Source organism: Protopterus annectens, chromosome 2.part0, assembly GCF_019279795.1.
Source record: "Protopterus annectens isolate FY-2018-M chromosome 2.part0, PAN1.0, whole genome shotgun sequence".
In the NCBI taxonomy this organism is placed as follows: Eukaryota; Metazoa; Chordata; order Ceratodontiformes; family Protopteridae; genus Protopterus; species Protopterus annectens.
In genome coordinates, this window is record NC_056728.1 from 1278031476 (window position 1) to 1278047965 (window position 16490).

The 16490-nt window shown below is 39.5% G+C and overlaps 1 protein-coding gene across 3 annotated transcripts in view; it reads right to left on the reverse strand.

Moving 5' to 3' along the window:
* Positions 1-16490, reverse strand: part of FAM13A (family with sequence similarity 13 member A) — a 2572531-nt gene that overhangs the window by 1753022 nt on the left and 803019 nt on the right. For all 3 annotated transcript variants that reach the window (XM_044061451.1, XM_044061452.1, XM_044061450.1), the window contains one exon: positions 10023-10167. In XM_044061451.1, coding sequence (XP_043917386.1) covers positions 10023-10167 — 145 coding nt within the window. The remainder of the gene's footprint in view (positions 1-10022; positions 10168-16490) is intronic.

The window sequence follows — 16490 nt, forward strand, 5'->3', positions numbered from 1 at the left end:
CATGGAAGGAAACCAGAGCACCCGGAGGAAACCCACATGAATGCAGGGAGGACATGCAGACTCCGCACAGAAGGCACCCCAGCCAAGAATCAAACCGGAGAAGCTCTAGCTGTGAGCTGACAATGCTACTGCTGCAGCACTGCACTATCCATGTTAAACTAATGCTGTATGGTGAGAAGGCATACATTTCAAAGGATCACCTTTGATCATTATTGTGGAACACTGTGGACCCTTGTGCCACAGATCAGTGATTTCTGTAACTATACATGTATTGGTCTGATTGCTGTACACACCATTTTAGTTAACATGCCAAGAGCTACAATCTGAGCTCCACTATTTCATTTTATACTTCACACCAGACCACTGTAAAATCAAGCACAGAAACCTGACACTTCAGTTTTGTTTACTTTTCATTCCTTATCTTGTCTCTTACTTTTATGCCACTATTCATATTTCCTCAGTTCTTCTGTTCGCTTCCTGTCACACTGGCAGATTATGTGAGCACTGTTGTACTTAAATTCACTTTAAAATATGCATATACATGAAGGCTTATGACATACATAGCTCCATAAACATCTGGTGGCATAAATGTTCCTCATTACTAGCTGTTTTACATACTCCATATAAACTGATATTAAGCTACTCCACTGACTTACTACATACCTCAGGGACAGAAAGTAACCTCAAACTTAAGGAGTGTGCATCTGTTATACCTTACTTTTCCTAACACTTACAGGTGACATTGAATCACAGCCTACTCCTCCTCCAGCCTTAGGGCTATTTCTGTTATGAACAGCATTCTGCAAGATTAGGCTTTCTGCACCATCTGGGCTTACACAACCATTCACAATCCGTAAGCAATATTACAGTATTGTATGTGCCACACCAGTAATATGAGTTTTCTTTATTAAGTGTGTGATCCTGATCATGTACATTACATCCTGCACATCGCCCATGTATGGAATTAAGCACAATGTTTGTGAATTCATTGGCCCAATTTTTGTAACATCACAACAGATGAGTACTTTATAACACTCCTGAAGAAATAAATACTATGTCAAATGTGTTGGGAAGAGGTTCATAGGTGTGTACTAGGCTAATGGTCCTGGAGCCTTTACAAGCCTAGCCCATAGAAGTGCCCTGGCATTGTGCCACCTGACGTTAGTTCCCAGTGTCTCTTATCAAGTAGACCCACTGGAGTGATCCCCGGGGTGAACTTTCTATTACCCATCCACTCATCAAGATTTCTCTTGAAGAGGGACAGCGAGGTTCTCTGCTTGACATGTATGGGAAGTCTATTCCAGAGCATGGGCAGTCTCTGGGTGAGGAACCTGTCCCTCAAGCATGTTCTGTTGATTGTGGTAATGAGGCTGAAGTCTCTGGAGCATGTGTTGTGGAGGGATTGGGATTTCTTTAGATGTAGAATTTCTAACAGAGCTGGGTCAGACATGGCTTTGTAAGTCACGCAGAGATCACCTCTAAGTAGGCGATACGAGACAGAGAATAGCTGGAGTCGTTTGAGTCTGTCCATGTAGAACATGTATTTAATGCCTAGGATCCTCTTCGTAAGGTAATTCTGTGGCCTCCCACCTGTTGCAGGTGTCTAGTGAGTTACATGCCAAATGGGGCATTATACTCGATGATTGGTCTAATGAGGCAAGAGTAGAGAGAGACGATGACCTCTTTCTTCCTGGATGCAAAACCCTTGCCAATGAGATGTGCCACATAGAAGGACTTTCTGACCACAGTGGCAATGTGGTGGTCGAAGGAGAGTTTGCTGTCAACATGAGTCCCCAGATCTCTTATAAAGCCTTAAGTGTTCAGTGGGCTCCCATCGATGTAGCAGTTAGTGGGAAATGAGTTTTTACCAAACGGGATGACGGCGCATTTTTTGGCATTAAGCTTAAGGCCATGGTTTCGACACCAGTCATTGGTCTCAGTGGGGCCTTTCGGTAAGATGTTTGCATCACTTGGGGAGTTAATAATGGCTCCCAGCTTGCAGTTGTCTGTGAACTTGGTCAGCCAGAATCCCTTTGTGTTGGCCTGGACTTCTGAGAAGTAGATGCAAAACAGGAGAGGACCCAAGACCGATCCCTGTGGAACTCCACTCGTGACTGGTCGGCAGTCTGACTTGGAGTTCGCTACTTTCACACTGTGTGCTCTATCTCTGAGCCAATTTGCAACCCACCTAGTGATATAGGGGTTGATGCCTAGTTTGGTGAGTTTATCAATAATTCCCGAGTGAGGAATTGTATCAAAGGCCTTGGCCAGATCAAGGTAGGCTGTATGCACTGCCTTATCTTCATCCACAGACCTGCTGACTGACTCAAAGAACTCAACCAGGTTGAGCAGGCATGATCTCCCTGATAAGAGGTAATAAATATGAAGTTTGGTATGTTCATTTTTATAAGTATACTTCTTGAGTTGTGTTTCTTTAGTACTGTCAACTGTCATTTTCACATAAAGCTCTCTGATCTGTGTTACTTTGAGTTACAATGGTATGAAGTCTGCTGGAAATTCTTAAAACTGCAGGTCTCTATGATAAGCAGCAATGTTGTGGTTTACGGCATTTAAGAATCGATGAAAACAATGAAATTATTCATGACTGGGTGGGAGGGTAGAGGAGTAGCTACTGCCCTTACCTTTTAAATCATTACCATAAAAATAGCAGGTTTACTCATCAATTGCTATGTTTCTAAAATTCCTCTATTACGATACCATCTATATCAGCAGAGTTGAGGATTTCTGTATTTTTAGAGATCTTTAATGGAAATTATTTTTTCATACACAGACCACAGCTGCCTATACAACATTTAACAATGTCTTAGTAAAATTTTGTATTTTACCAGATAAATGATACTGTTAATATTACTGACCAGAGGCAATACTTTAAAGTATTGTGTTGGTAGCCTTTGAGGTTGATCACCTACTACTGTACCTGTCTGGCAGCCTAATAGTTAATCTAGTCTAAAATGTATGTATGTACACACACACACACACACACACACACACACACACACACACACACACACACACACACACACACACACACACAAATGGAAAACAACTCTATTATCAAATAAATATTACAAAGACTATGCAGGAAAGACAGACCTGAGATTTCCTTGTTGTTACTAAAGAATATAAAGAAAGGAGGGAAATATCAACCATGATACACTGCTAACAATATTTGCTAGTGAACAAACTGCTGAACTTTGTAATAAAATCTGCAGTATTGTTGGGAAAAAAAAAACAACAGAATATGCTGAGAAGTCACGAAAAGATATGAAATCAGTATGTCAGAGTTCAATAATAATACAAAAAACAATATGCCATACAGCCATTCATACATTTTCCAGACTACTTGTCTTGGCATGATTTGTGGTGGTAGCAGCAAGGTTCGCAAGTCAGTTAAGCTTCTCTATCCCCAGCCACAGTCTCCAGCTTATTCTCTTGGATTCAAAAGCATTTCCAGGTGAGCTATGAGATGTAATCTTGATAACATTTTCTGGGATTGCCTCAGAGCTTCTTCCATGGGGCTGAGTATGGCAGGTCTGGCATGGGAGGTGCCCAGAAAGTATCCTCAAAAGTTACCCAAATCACATCAACTGAGTCCCTTCAAATTGAGAAGCAGTAGTATTACTGCAAGATCCCCAACGACTGACAGATTCCTCACCCTGTCATGGAGCTACCCTGCGAGGAAAAAAGCATCTTTGTCAAATGTTCCTTTTTGTCACTACCTAAACTCATGTGCCCAGAAAGAATGGGACACAGACTGGCTGGTTCGATGCAAACTTTGTCTTCTGACAAAGCTCAATGTTCCTCAACATACTGTAATACAATACCTGCAGTAAAGGTGCTGCTGCTGCACCCACCCTCTGGTCAGGCTCCCTGTTTCTTTGATTTTCACTTGTGAACAAGACCCCAGGATAATTAAACTCCTCTACTCGACATAGATGCTGCTCTCCTTCCCCATCACCTGCAAAGGCAATTCCACTGTTATCTGCCAGAAAATCATATTTGATCTGGAGGTGCTGTCTTTATCCCAGCCACTTCATACTCAGCAGCAAACTGTTCTAATCTGTGCTGGAGATCCCAGACACTTGGGATGGATAAGATAGCCTCATCTGCAAACAACAAAAACACCACTCTCATGTCCCCAAACTAGATACTGTCCAAACATTAGTTGTGTTTTTATACCCTATCCATGATACAGATGAAATATACTCTTGGGAAAGATCACTGCCTACAAGGAACATGTTCCACTTAACACCATGAATAAGAACACAATTTGTACTCCTGAAATACAGGGACCAAATGATGTACAGCAGCAGGACTGGGACCTGATACTTCTCACAAGATATTCAGAGGTACAGGGCACTAACACATGTAGGCAGCACTAGCAAACTCCCATTACCCCTCCAGTATATGTGCAAGGACACATCTGGTCTACAGTTCCATAACCAGGATGGGCTTTCACACTGCTCCTTCCAAATTTCAGGCTCAACTATTGGAGAAAAAAAGATCTTACCAGCAGCCTGATGCATTTTTTCCTAGGGAGGCTCAGACAAGTTAAACAGGACTACACCCTCCTCTATCCCTTTTTGAAAATTAGGGCCAGTATCCCAGTCTGTCATTGCACAGGTACTGTCCCAGCCTACTATACAAAAGAAAAATATATGCTTGCCATGATACTCCAGTAATGTCCAATGCCTTCAGCATTTCCAGACATATCTCATCCATTCTTGTAGCCTTTGCACAGCAGAACAGTTTAACTGTTGCAGTGTCTTCATCTAATGAAATGGAACCAATTCTACCATCTGATTTTCACACGGTCTCTTAAGAGGATGGCATAGTCATTAGATTCATAAGATCCTATGTGTTCCTTTTCACCGTCAACGATGTTCCACATGAGGTCTGCATTTCTCCATTCTTGCTGAGAACAGGTTGTGCACTATCCCTTCTTTCTTTCATGAATCACAGAATAGTTTGCCAGAACCACTATGTGGTCATTCAAAAGGGGATGTTAAAAACGTAGGTACTTTTCCTTGTCAAAAATGTTCACAATGTAGGTTTATGCTGGCAGTTTGTATTTTTTTACTTTAAATATCTGGATTTTTTGTCAACTGCAAATGGGAGGTTTAACTGTCAAAGTGAAGGCCTGATTTATCTGGCTGTTTGTTCAAATTGTGACCATTTTATATAGGTAAGACCACCCAGAGATTAGCAGACAGGGTGAGGGGGTGAGGGAACATTTGTTAGTTATCAAAAAGAAAGACAGCACAAATGCATTAGCCAGGCATGTTTCACAATGTAAGGATTTTAGGAAGTTTTGTTTCTTTGTTGCTCAACAAGTTGACAAAATAAAGTTTTTTTGTAGGGTCATTTAATAGTTATTTAGAATTTTTGGAATTAAAATGGCAATTTTTTTAAGGGCAGATATAGCTCCAGGTGTTAATGACAAAATATCTGTCAAAAGCTATATGAAATAAAAAGATTTTTAGTTAGTAACTGGAATTGGAAAGTTTTTAGATGTGGATTTTTATTTTTTTCAAGTGTTTAATCATATTATGTAAGATTATTATGCTTAGCACAGTTTGTTAATGTATGTCAAAGAATATAGGTATTTAATTTTTAATGAAATATAATGGGGATTATTTGTTAATTGAAACCAGAAGTGATGTCAGTACATGGATGTTATTTAAATGGATGTGTTTATGTGGTCATTTGTACTGAGGAAGTTCTTAATAAAAGAACGAAAGTACAAAACTTTAGTTTTGGGGAGTGTCTAATTGTGTTTTTGCGATTTTTTTCAACTGTTCCTTGCTTTGGCCACTGCTTTGGTTTTAGTTCATTCAAACATTATTGCCAATAACCCCTGTGACAAAGGAAGATACTGTCAGCCCAGCTATCTGGAATTTTGTAAATATTTATATGTCATTTGTGACTATCAACATGATGTATATAAGATGCTTGTGTTACAAATGTATTAGAACTGTATGTCATTTGTATATCAAACTGCTTGAAGGTATTTGCAAAGTGCTGTTTAAAATGTAACCACAGTGTATCCTACTGAAAGAGAACAGAAATATATCTGCACTACTGTAACAACTTCAGCCCAGCAAAACTTCAGAAAAATAGCTGAAATTAAATTACTTTATGGCTTAGCAATAAAAGATGATATCTTTCAATTTCCATGCAGCAAGTAGTCACAATGTCGATACTAGGGAGTTTTCTGTATTGTCTTTAACGTGAAATAACTACTAGTTTTGAAATGTGAAGGAAAGCCATTGTTTTATGAATTCTCGCATCTGCCAAAGATCTCATGTCTATGTACAATATTTTTGCAGGTAGATGCTAAATACTGCTAGCTTCCAGCAGTGGGGGTTTCACCTGGGATAGAGTCAGACGACAAGAAATGATGTCATTCTGCAAGCTATCCCAGCAGTAAAATTTGAGATATTAATATGAGAAGTCTCTGAGTAAGACACAGCATTCTATATTCTGTCTTCGACCTGACAACAACTATAAGAACCACTCACCACATCTGTCTTGCTCTGTAAGTTAGTTAACTAGGGTATAGTAATTCTCATAGATTCAGTCAGGAATATAGTGAAGCATACTTTACATGTTTTTCTTTATTTATTTGAGACTGTCCAGCAATGTTGTTTTAAATATTTACCGTGATTTTGAACTCTGATGTCACTGTAAATATATATTTAGTATCGTCTTGTTCTTTTATTATATATTATTAAATATAGTTAAACCTTTCATTGTGGCTGATCTATGTAGAGATATTTAAGTTCTGAGAGTACTTGCACATTTGTTTAATGACACTGTCGGCCATTTAAATAGCCTTGCTCTTGGTCAAACTACCATTTGTATTAATAGTAACATTACACAGTAAGATTGGACACCCTTTGTTAAGGTCGTTTAAGTAGCTGATAAGGAGCTGGCTGGTGGCAGTGACAACTACCTTACAGTCTGGACAAAATGGGGCATAGCTAGTAAACCTGTGCCAGCCTTTTCAAGGTGTGTGTGTGTGTGTCTGTAAATCAAACCTCAAAGTGTGTGTGTGTCAGCTACTTGGCAGGGACACAAAGCACTGGATGGACAGAGAGGGTGCTGGATATCTTAAGCTCAACCCTATAGCTTTGCCAGTGTGGAGTTTTCCTAGGGATCTGAACAGAGAGAGAAACCAGCCCTGGACAGACTGTGGCCTCTTTGTGCTCTTAAAGGAAATTGCATTTGATGCAGAAAGATGCATCTGAAAATACTGTGTATGTACCTTGTCATCCTCTCAGTGTACGTCTCACACTGATGCCAATGGTGAGGACTGAGGCTCCTTGATTACTGGTCCAGTGGTGGGTCGTCACATTTATTGGTTGGCAGTGGCGGGATATTCACATATTGGGATTCAGTGGTGTGGATATTGAACTCCTGTAGCCTGTAAACAGTGGTCACTAGAGAAAGAGTTTGTATTTTCAAGCAGCCACACAGTGAACATTCAGAATTTCATATTACAATAGTTTTACTTATTTTTTTGTTAGCTTAATTAGTCAAGGGGAGCAGGCAAGGGTGTCAGCAGAGGATTATGGCAAGCTGGCAAGGAACTGCCAGACATTCAAAAGTGGTGACCAGATCTGTCTTGGACCTGACAATATCAACATACATTCACCACATTTGCCTTGGTCTGCAAATAAGTTAACTAGGGTATTGTAATTTTCTTAGATATAGTCAGGAATATAGCAAAGCTTAATTTAGATGTTTTCATTATTTACCTGAGACTGTCCTGCAATGTTGTTTTAAATATTTCCTGTGATTTTGAACTCTTATGTCATTGTAATTATATATTGAGTATTTTCTTGTTCTTTAATTATTTATTATTAAATATACTTAAACCTTTCATTGTGGCTGATCTTTGTAAAGATTTTTAAGTTATTGGAGTACTTGCATATTTATTTGGTGACATGGTGGGCCACTCCTAATAGCCTTGCTCTTGGTCAAACTAACATTTGTATTAATAGTAACATTGCACAGTAAGATTGGACACTATTTTAAGGGTGTTAAAGTAGCTTTTAAGGGGTTGACTGGTGGCAGTGATAACTACCTTATAGTCTGGGCAAAATAGGCATAGCTAGTAAACCTGTGCCACCCTTTCCCAGGTGTGTGTGTGTGTGTGTGTGTGTGTGTGTGTGTGTGTGTGTGTGTGTGAGTGTATAAATCAAACCTCAAAGAGTGTGTGTGTGTCAGCTACTTGGGCAGGGACATGAAGCAGTGGTTGGACAGAGAGAGTGCTGGAGGTCTTGGTTTGACCACTCAGCTGAGATCTCAACTCTATAGCTGTGCCAGTGGGGAGTCTTATTGAGGATCTGGAGAAAGAGGGAAAAACCAGCACCAGACTGACTGTGGTCTCTGTGTGCTCTTAAGGGAAATTGCACTTGATGCAGAAAGGTGCATCTGGTAATACTGTGGGTGTGTATGCCTTGTCATCCTCCCAATGTATGTCCCACAGTGTTGCCAGTGATGAGGACTGAGGCTCCATGATTACTAGTCCAGTGGTGGAGCATCACAGGTATCTTCTGTGATCAAGTAGGAAAGGAATTTGTCCCTCTTGAAAGGGTCTCTTCCCCCAAACATATCAGTAACATCCCCTTGAGAAACTCCATGTCCAAGTAAATATGATTTACCTATGCCTGAACTTGGACACTGGAAACAGCTGAAGAGGATGTGTCTGACCCCTGGTTCATGGTGGCTGAAGGGACTGTACCACAGTAAGCTGGAGAGATAACTGAGTGGTTTGAGGAACAACAAATGACCACTGCAGGTTCACTCATTACAGGTTGAACTGCAGACTGAGCTCATGTACACAGAATGGGCTAAAAAGTAAGTTATTTTTTCTTTCTAGGACTTGTGGAAGTTGGACCTGCAGGAACATACTGTAAACTGAGGACGATGCATCAGATGCTGTTTGTTAAATCTTGACTTTGTATAGCATGTTTTGGAATAATAAACATTGTAGAGATGTGACCTAATTGTGGTAAGGTGCAACTTTTAGCACTTAATTATTGAAATAAAAAGTTAGCTGTCTATAAGAATGTTTGTATTTGCAATGTGGTGTGATACAGAGGTGGGCTTCCACTCATTTTTTGACTTATACTTTAAGTACATTAAATAGGTGATACGAGTTTACTGGTACTCAGACAAGTACTGGGACATATTGTTACTTCAGAGGACAGATTAGGTACACATCCCCTTATTACTGAAAGACTACTTTGTCCAATAATGGGCACATTAATATAGGCCCTGCAGATGTTCCCAGGGTATTTTGATTGAAGGGCAATAAAATCGCCATGAAAATACAATGGTTAAGAAAAGTTATTTTCCCACATATATGCTATATTTTAATTTTTCTTTTGTGAGATTAAGTGCAGTCCCTATAATATGGAAGGCTTTGGTTACTAGATAATATCAAAAAGACATTGCTGACACTTATTAATGTGCTTTAACTTTTGACAGTTTTAATTCCTAATAATCTAGTGTTTGAAACTGTTTCAGTTAAAAAATACTCTCACTATCACTGGAAGAAAGGTTTAAAACATGTTGCTTCTAGACCTTAATGATGTAACTCAAAAGATGTACACTCACACACACACACACACACACACACACACACACGCACACGCACACACACACACACACACACACACACACACACACACACACAGTCTTCTCTAAAGTTAGATGCGTAGGGATTAGTCACAAAGGTTGCTGAGCTCCTATTTTTCAAGAACAATGGTTATCTGACAATGCATATCCCTGTTAAGACATAGTATTAAACAAAAAACAATAATAAAAAACAATAATAAAAAAAGCATAATATTAGCAGGTGCTTCTACTTAAAAATATACAATCAATAGCTGTGCTCCTGTTTAGTCTGCAACAGAAAGAAGCTCATGAAGAATTACACACACGTTTTACAGATTTCTATATTAGGAAAACATTGCTGCATTACTACTTACTTTGACTTCAATTACTCTGATTTTGTCTTTTAATCCAGTGTCAGTTTTCTCCTCCTCAAAAAAGACACTGTAGTTTTCTAACAGTTCCATTGTGATCTTGTTACAGATATGTTGTTCCTTCATTCCTTCTATCCCCAGAGATACACTGCAAAGGAGAAATTCTGTCAGGTATGAGGAATACAAAATTACATTAAAAACAGTTTAGAATTGCAAGCAGAACAATGCTAGTTACTCATGCAAAAAAAAAAACAAAAATAACTAAAGGAGAAAATTAAAAGAGCCTGACAAGGCAGGTCATATATATTATGTCTTAGGATAGGTTTTCTATTCTTTATAAACTATGACACCCAGATGTAGAATATAGCTTGACAGCAAATGTATTCCACTTTTTAACTGATCTGCACAAAGCAGTAATACAGTTTAAACCATTAGAACCTCAAATGTCATCACTAAAGGGGTTTTACATTTGTTAAGCTGTATTTATGTCCCTACAACAAATTTTCATAAACTTCCAACTCCGAATGTTACCTTCCAATATTTTAAAACCCCATGATGTACAATACATTTATCACACCGAACAGGTACAGAACTGCAGCAGAAAACAGCTCAGCAAGAGGCTGCTCCACCAAGGTCCATATCTCGGTCTTCTAAACAGCCTTATGCCAGAACAGAGTTTTGTTTCATAAGGCTCACGTTCTACATTTCTACAGTGTCCCTCAGAGAAAAGTAGGGAGAGTACATAAACATACAGCAAGAAGTATCAAGAACACTAATGGAGTGAACAGTCACCACAGAAAGGTAGGAGAGACAAATGTCTATATGAGGCAGAAGAGTTAAATACTATTTAAAAGGAGGCTCAGTGCAAAGGGGTACTGCCAGACTCCTCCAGTATGTGTTGACATTTGAAACAGTTATTATCTTTCAGTTCTTTTAATGCATCTAACAAAAATTATATTTGCGTAACTACCAGAAAATTTTTAAATGCTTTACAGATATCTGGGTTGAAATATATATCTGCATTCTTTCCCTTGAAATAGAATGCAGCAATGCAGTCCCGGTGTCAGGCACATACAAAGCTCCACAAGAACTATAACACATCCCTGCAATGTGATGAAGCCTGTACTACAGCCAGGTCTTTCTTCTAAACATGGTCTGCTACTGTATGACAAGCACTAGATTATCACACCAAATAGTAATGCCAGACATACTGCCGCTTTCAGTGTGCCTCCGGCACATTTACATGATGGCTGTTATGTGGCATGGCCTCACTGTAATGCGCAGTTTATATCACAGCACAGCTTTGTGCAGTGCAACAGTGCATCACTGTTGCTATCCCTACAAGTATTCATATATTTTACATCTGTGAGGCACTGCTGTTTGCCCTACCATGGGACAAGTGGTATAACAATAAAAAAGTACAAGTGTGATGCTTTAATTTCCCACTCAGAGTCACTGTTCCACTATAGACAATGTACCAGGTGGTAGCTGGGAACAGCCTCACGTACCTTTATTCTAACACTCTGACACAATGGCTGGGAAGCAAAGGGGCTGAAAATGATGCCCCAGTCACATCTGTAACATGCTAGATTTTCCAGTGCAACTGGTGTGTCAATGGAAAAATGGGAAAATAACAGACACATTCTTATCCATATTAGCTGAACTGTGAGTAAACCCTCTCTGGTGGGTGTATGACTTGTCAGCCTTCTTTCTCCCCCTTTTATTCAAGCATTTACTCTGAAACACCTGTATTTGGAGGTATATGAATCCTCCATCATGGAAAAAGTTTGTCCTATGTCACAGTAGGAAACAGTACCTATCATATGAGGATTCCACAATGTCCAAATAACTCACTAGCTGTCAGCATAACAACATATTAAATGGTGAATCCAAAAGAAACAACATGCTGCAGAGTTTTCTTGTAGAGTCTTCATTAGGAGAAAGTAAAGCTGTTACAAGAAGCATGCCTTCTTCCCTTAAACTACTATACAGGGAGTTGGCATGCTATCCTCTATTGTTCCAAGCAAATGCATTAAAACAGCAACACGGTGTTGCCAAGCAACAAAAATAGTTACCAACAGTGAAAATAAAATTGAGGAGTAATGTGAAGACTGGTAGAGATGGGTGAAGGCTGCCAGCCTAGTCAAATAGAATTTGGTACATAATTCTATTATTTGTAAATACTGTGAATGTTGAACTTAAATCAATGTGGCAACATTGCCAGCTGCTGTAAAGAATGCTAAGTCAAGCATTTCTTGTTGTACCTTTGAAACTAAAATTATTTCATCACTGCCTTTGATGTTTTACAAGTCAGCTCCAGTCCGGCTAGATAAAGGCTTCCTGCCTATTGTTTTAAGGCTAAAGTTAATGACCAGAATTTACACGTGGAATGTCGTTTATTGCTCAAGTGTAAAAGAATGTAAATGCGTTAATGTGTAGCCTGGGAACTCCAGGAAGGGTGAAAAAGATGATGTAATGTTTATCAGAACTGGAGTTTCAATTTAAACAGTGAGAACCATAGATTATTAAGTATTTTGTTCTTGGACATTCATCTCAATCAGCACCGCCTGTGCCTTAAGTAAGTTATCTTAGAAGTGTGTTTTCTTATAGAAATAGCTAGGACTATAAAGATTAGACTAAGTGTTTTTCTGTTACGTCAGAACTGAATTATTTTAAGTTTCTGTGTGATCTCTGAACTCTTGAATAGCACTGTGGTGTAGTAGTATTGTCTTGTGTTTTTAGTATTTATTATTAAATATTTTTAAATATTTTTAAACCCTTTTCAACTGTGGCTGGTTTATGTAGAGATAAGTTAAGCTCTAGAGTGCATTGCATATTTATAGAGTTTATTGCACAAAGCCACTCTAATAAGCCTTAAGACTGTTTAGACACACTTACCAAATGGATAATAATATCGCACGGTAATACTTGGACACCCTTTTAAGGGCCTTTGGGTAGCTGATATTTATTAGCTGGTGGTGGCAGGAATTACTACCATATAGTCTGGGTATAGTGGCATAGCAGGAGTGTCTGTGAAGTTGTATAAATACTTATCTCAAAGTGTGTGTGTGTGTCAGCTACTTGGGCAGGGACATGAATCACTGGTTGGACAGAGAGGGTACTGGAGATTAGCTTGCCAGCTAGGCTGAGATCTGGACATTATAGCTGTGCCAGTGGGGAGTCTTACTGGGGACCTGGAGAGCAAGGGAGCAACCAGCCCCAGACTGACTGTGATCTCTGTGTGCTCTTAAGGGAAATTGCACTTTACTGTATTTGTTATCCTTTCCTCTCATATGAGACGCCCTCTCTGGTGTTAGTGGTGAAGATTGAGGCTCCTTGATTGCTGGGTCAGGGCATGAGTGTCACAAGCATGCCCATGGAATACTTGGCTTGGTGCATTCAACTTTCCTCTCCCAAAGGGATTGTCCTATGTTAGTAGTAGAAGGATTCCAACTACACATGGAGGGCCTACAATGGAAAGAATTAGTAGAACTGCATAAAGAAGAGGACAGCAAGCTGTAGTGGTTAGGCCATGTTGCTTTTAGTTTTAACAAAGGAGAAACTGGTAAAGGTGACCAACAATCACCTCTCATCCATCCCTACTGATGTTGAAGCTGCAAAGCTATTTACAATATAAAGGAGGAGGCCATCACTTGGCCATACAGTGCTGTTCCACATCATCACTACAGGAAGCAATTCAAAATATATTATGAAAAAGATCCATGTAATAACAAACAGAGAAGATGCAAGGGCCATGATGCTGATTGCAAGATATTTACAAGCCTGAGGAATACAGAGCTGAAGGACACACCCCACAAAATGTGTGTGTTCCTTGTGTAGCATGGTTGTGTAGGTGAAGTACATGATGGTAGTAATATGTATGCTATGCTTACCACTGCGGACAGCATTCAAACATTAGCAGATATCTAGTATGGCTATTCGATGCTATGTTCCTCATAATAAGCTCAGTGTGTAAAAGCACTACAGCATGCATATCAGGCTAGAATAGCAACATATTTCACTGTATGGTCCTTTGATATGCATAAATGTGACACATACATGTCAGACTGTATGTGACAATGCTTTGGGAGTATTACTGGCAATTGGGTAGGAGCTGTCAGTTGTGCTGAAACCAAACTTTATTACGCAACATTTTGCACGAGCAGCATACAATGCACTTTCGACATTCCTTGATGCTCTTGCATTCATAGTTTCATAGGTAGGTACTAGGCTATTGGCCCTAGGGCCTATATAAGCATGGCCAAAAAGGTACCCTGGCTTTCGCCATCCAAGAAAATTATTTTCCTGTGCCCCTGTTGAGCAGAGCCACAGAAATGATCCCTAGGGTGAATTTCCTATCTCCCATCCAATCAAGATTTTTCTTGAAGAGTGTTAATGAGGAGCTTTGTTTGATATAGATAGGTAGTTTGTTCCAGAGTATGGGATGTCTCTGGGACAGAAATCTATCCATCCAGCATGTTCTGTTTATTGTGGTGACAAGGTTTAGGTCCTGAAAACATGTAGCTCGGAGGGATTGGGATTTCTTTCAGTGGAGTATGTCCAACAGCTCTGGGTTTGACATAGCTTTGTATGTTAGGCAGAGATCACCTATGAGTAGGTGATATTCAATTTATTTATTTATTTATTTTACATTTGTTAACCAGGATTGTCTGACTGAGCAAAAGCCCTTTTTCAGCAGAGGCCCAGGGAGAAAAGCTCCAAAACATAGTTACAAAAACTATAACCATTACAAACACAGTTAACATTATAATCATTCATAATAAAACTTGTAGAACAGTTATCATATATATGCAGTTGCAATTATCTATAAAAGTGTTATAATGAATACTGCAGCAGAAGGAAAGGAGATAGTGTTAGATTAAAAATGATGAAGTAGACTAGTTTAAGTTGTAAATGTTTTGGTATAGAGAAGAAATTATGGTAAGACAGAGGAAGTTCAGTTTGTTATTCAGTGAAGGTATATTCAAGGAGGCTGAGAACAGGTACAAATCCAGTGACTTTTTAAGTACTCTTTAGTGGCTAGATTGAATACTTTAGGATGTGAAAGTAATCTAACTTCTTGTAGGAATTTATTCCAAGCAATAGAGGGATGGTAGCTGTATGTAATGGCTCCTATTTTAGACTTGGGCTTGTAGATTTGTAAAAGGTCTTGGGTGGACCTCCTGAGTAGTCTGAATGGGACATAGTGGGAGATTATGGTGCCTAGTGCTGGACAGTAGGATGTTGAATAAATAATGGAGTGTATAATTTGGAGCGGAGAGAGGAGTAGGAGGTGTGGTTGTTCGAGCCAGTTTAGGTGTTTGAGGGAGATACAGTGGTGAGATTTGTGGGTTTGTTGTACAGCAAATCTGGCTATTTTGTGATAGGTTGATTCGAGTTTGCTAAGTAAAGTAGAGTTAAGATTTGTGAGTTTGGGAGCAGTATGTTAGGCATGGCAAAAGATAAGCATGGGTTATTGTGGTTCTAGATTCAGGGGCTAGGAATTTTTTTATTTCTGTAGAAAAGTCTTAGCTTTTGATGGGTTTTCCTGATACAGTTATTTATATGGAGGGTGAATTTTAGCTGATCATCAATGGTTACACCAAGGAGTTTAGTACTAGAGTCAGCAACTATGAGATGTGATTTAGTGATTTTATTTGAAAAGTACATTTGATATGATTCAAGGATGCCTGTTTCACCCAAGGGAAAGGTTATGGAGGAGGGTGCAAAAACTGGATCTGCATCTGAAATATGACATCTATTCTGATTTTTAAACTGAAGTGAAGTAGCTGTTGGCAGTGGCAGTTCTCCCTCCTTCTGATCTCAGATCTGCTTTTACTTTAAGAGCATTTTTAAGATGCTTTTTACCTCTAGGCCTAACAACAAATAACTCTCTCACTATCAGAACTGGGCTCATTTTTCCATCATGCTGAGTTGAGACATCCAGATGGGCATATAAGTACCCAAAGAGGTGGTTTGTGCATTCACTGACATCCTGGCATAAAGGACATTTCTATTATGGCTCCAACCCTTCTCTTGGCTGGAAGATTTGTGACCCAAACCACCACATGGATCACTACACCTTTCTCAAGTTAATGCACACTTCTGTGCATCCTGATGAAGGCTACCATGTTTGTGGATTGATGAGCCAAACATACACACCTGGCTCACCACTCTGTGCTTCATCACCTGTCTTCTGAGAGAAATGAAGCATTTTACAACCTGGACTACCCCTCCCCCCATGGGTAGGCATGTCCATCCTCCCCATATCAGCTCCAACAAATGCCTGAACCCCTAACTGCACAGAAGCTGCCAGGCCTGCCATTTGTTTAGGAGTTCCTTAACTGAGCTTGTAATCAGTACATGCTGGCTGGCCAATCAGGCAGGAGACATGTGAGTCAAAGAAACTCAGAATCCTCACTCCCACAAACTTAACTCATTCTGGTATGTGCATGAACTTGCTGTGTCCTC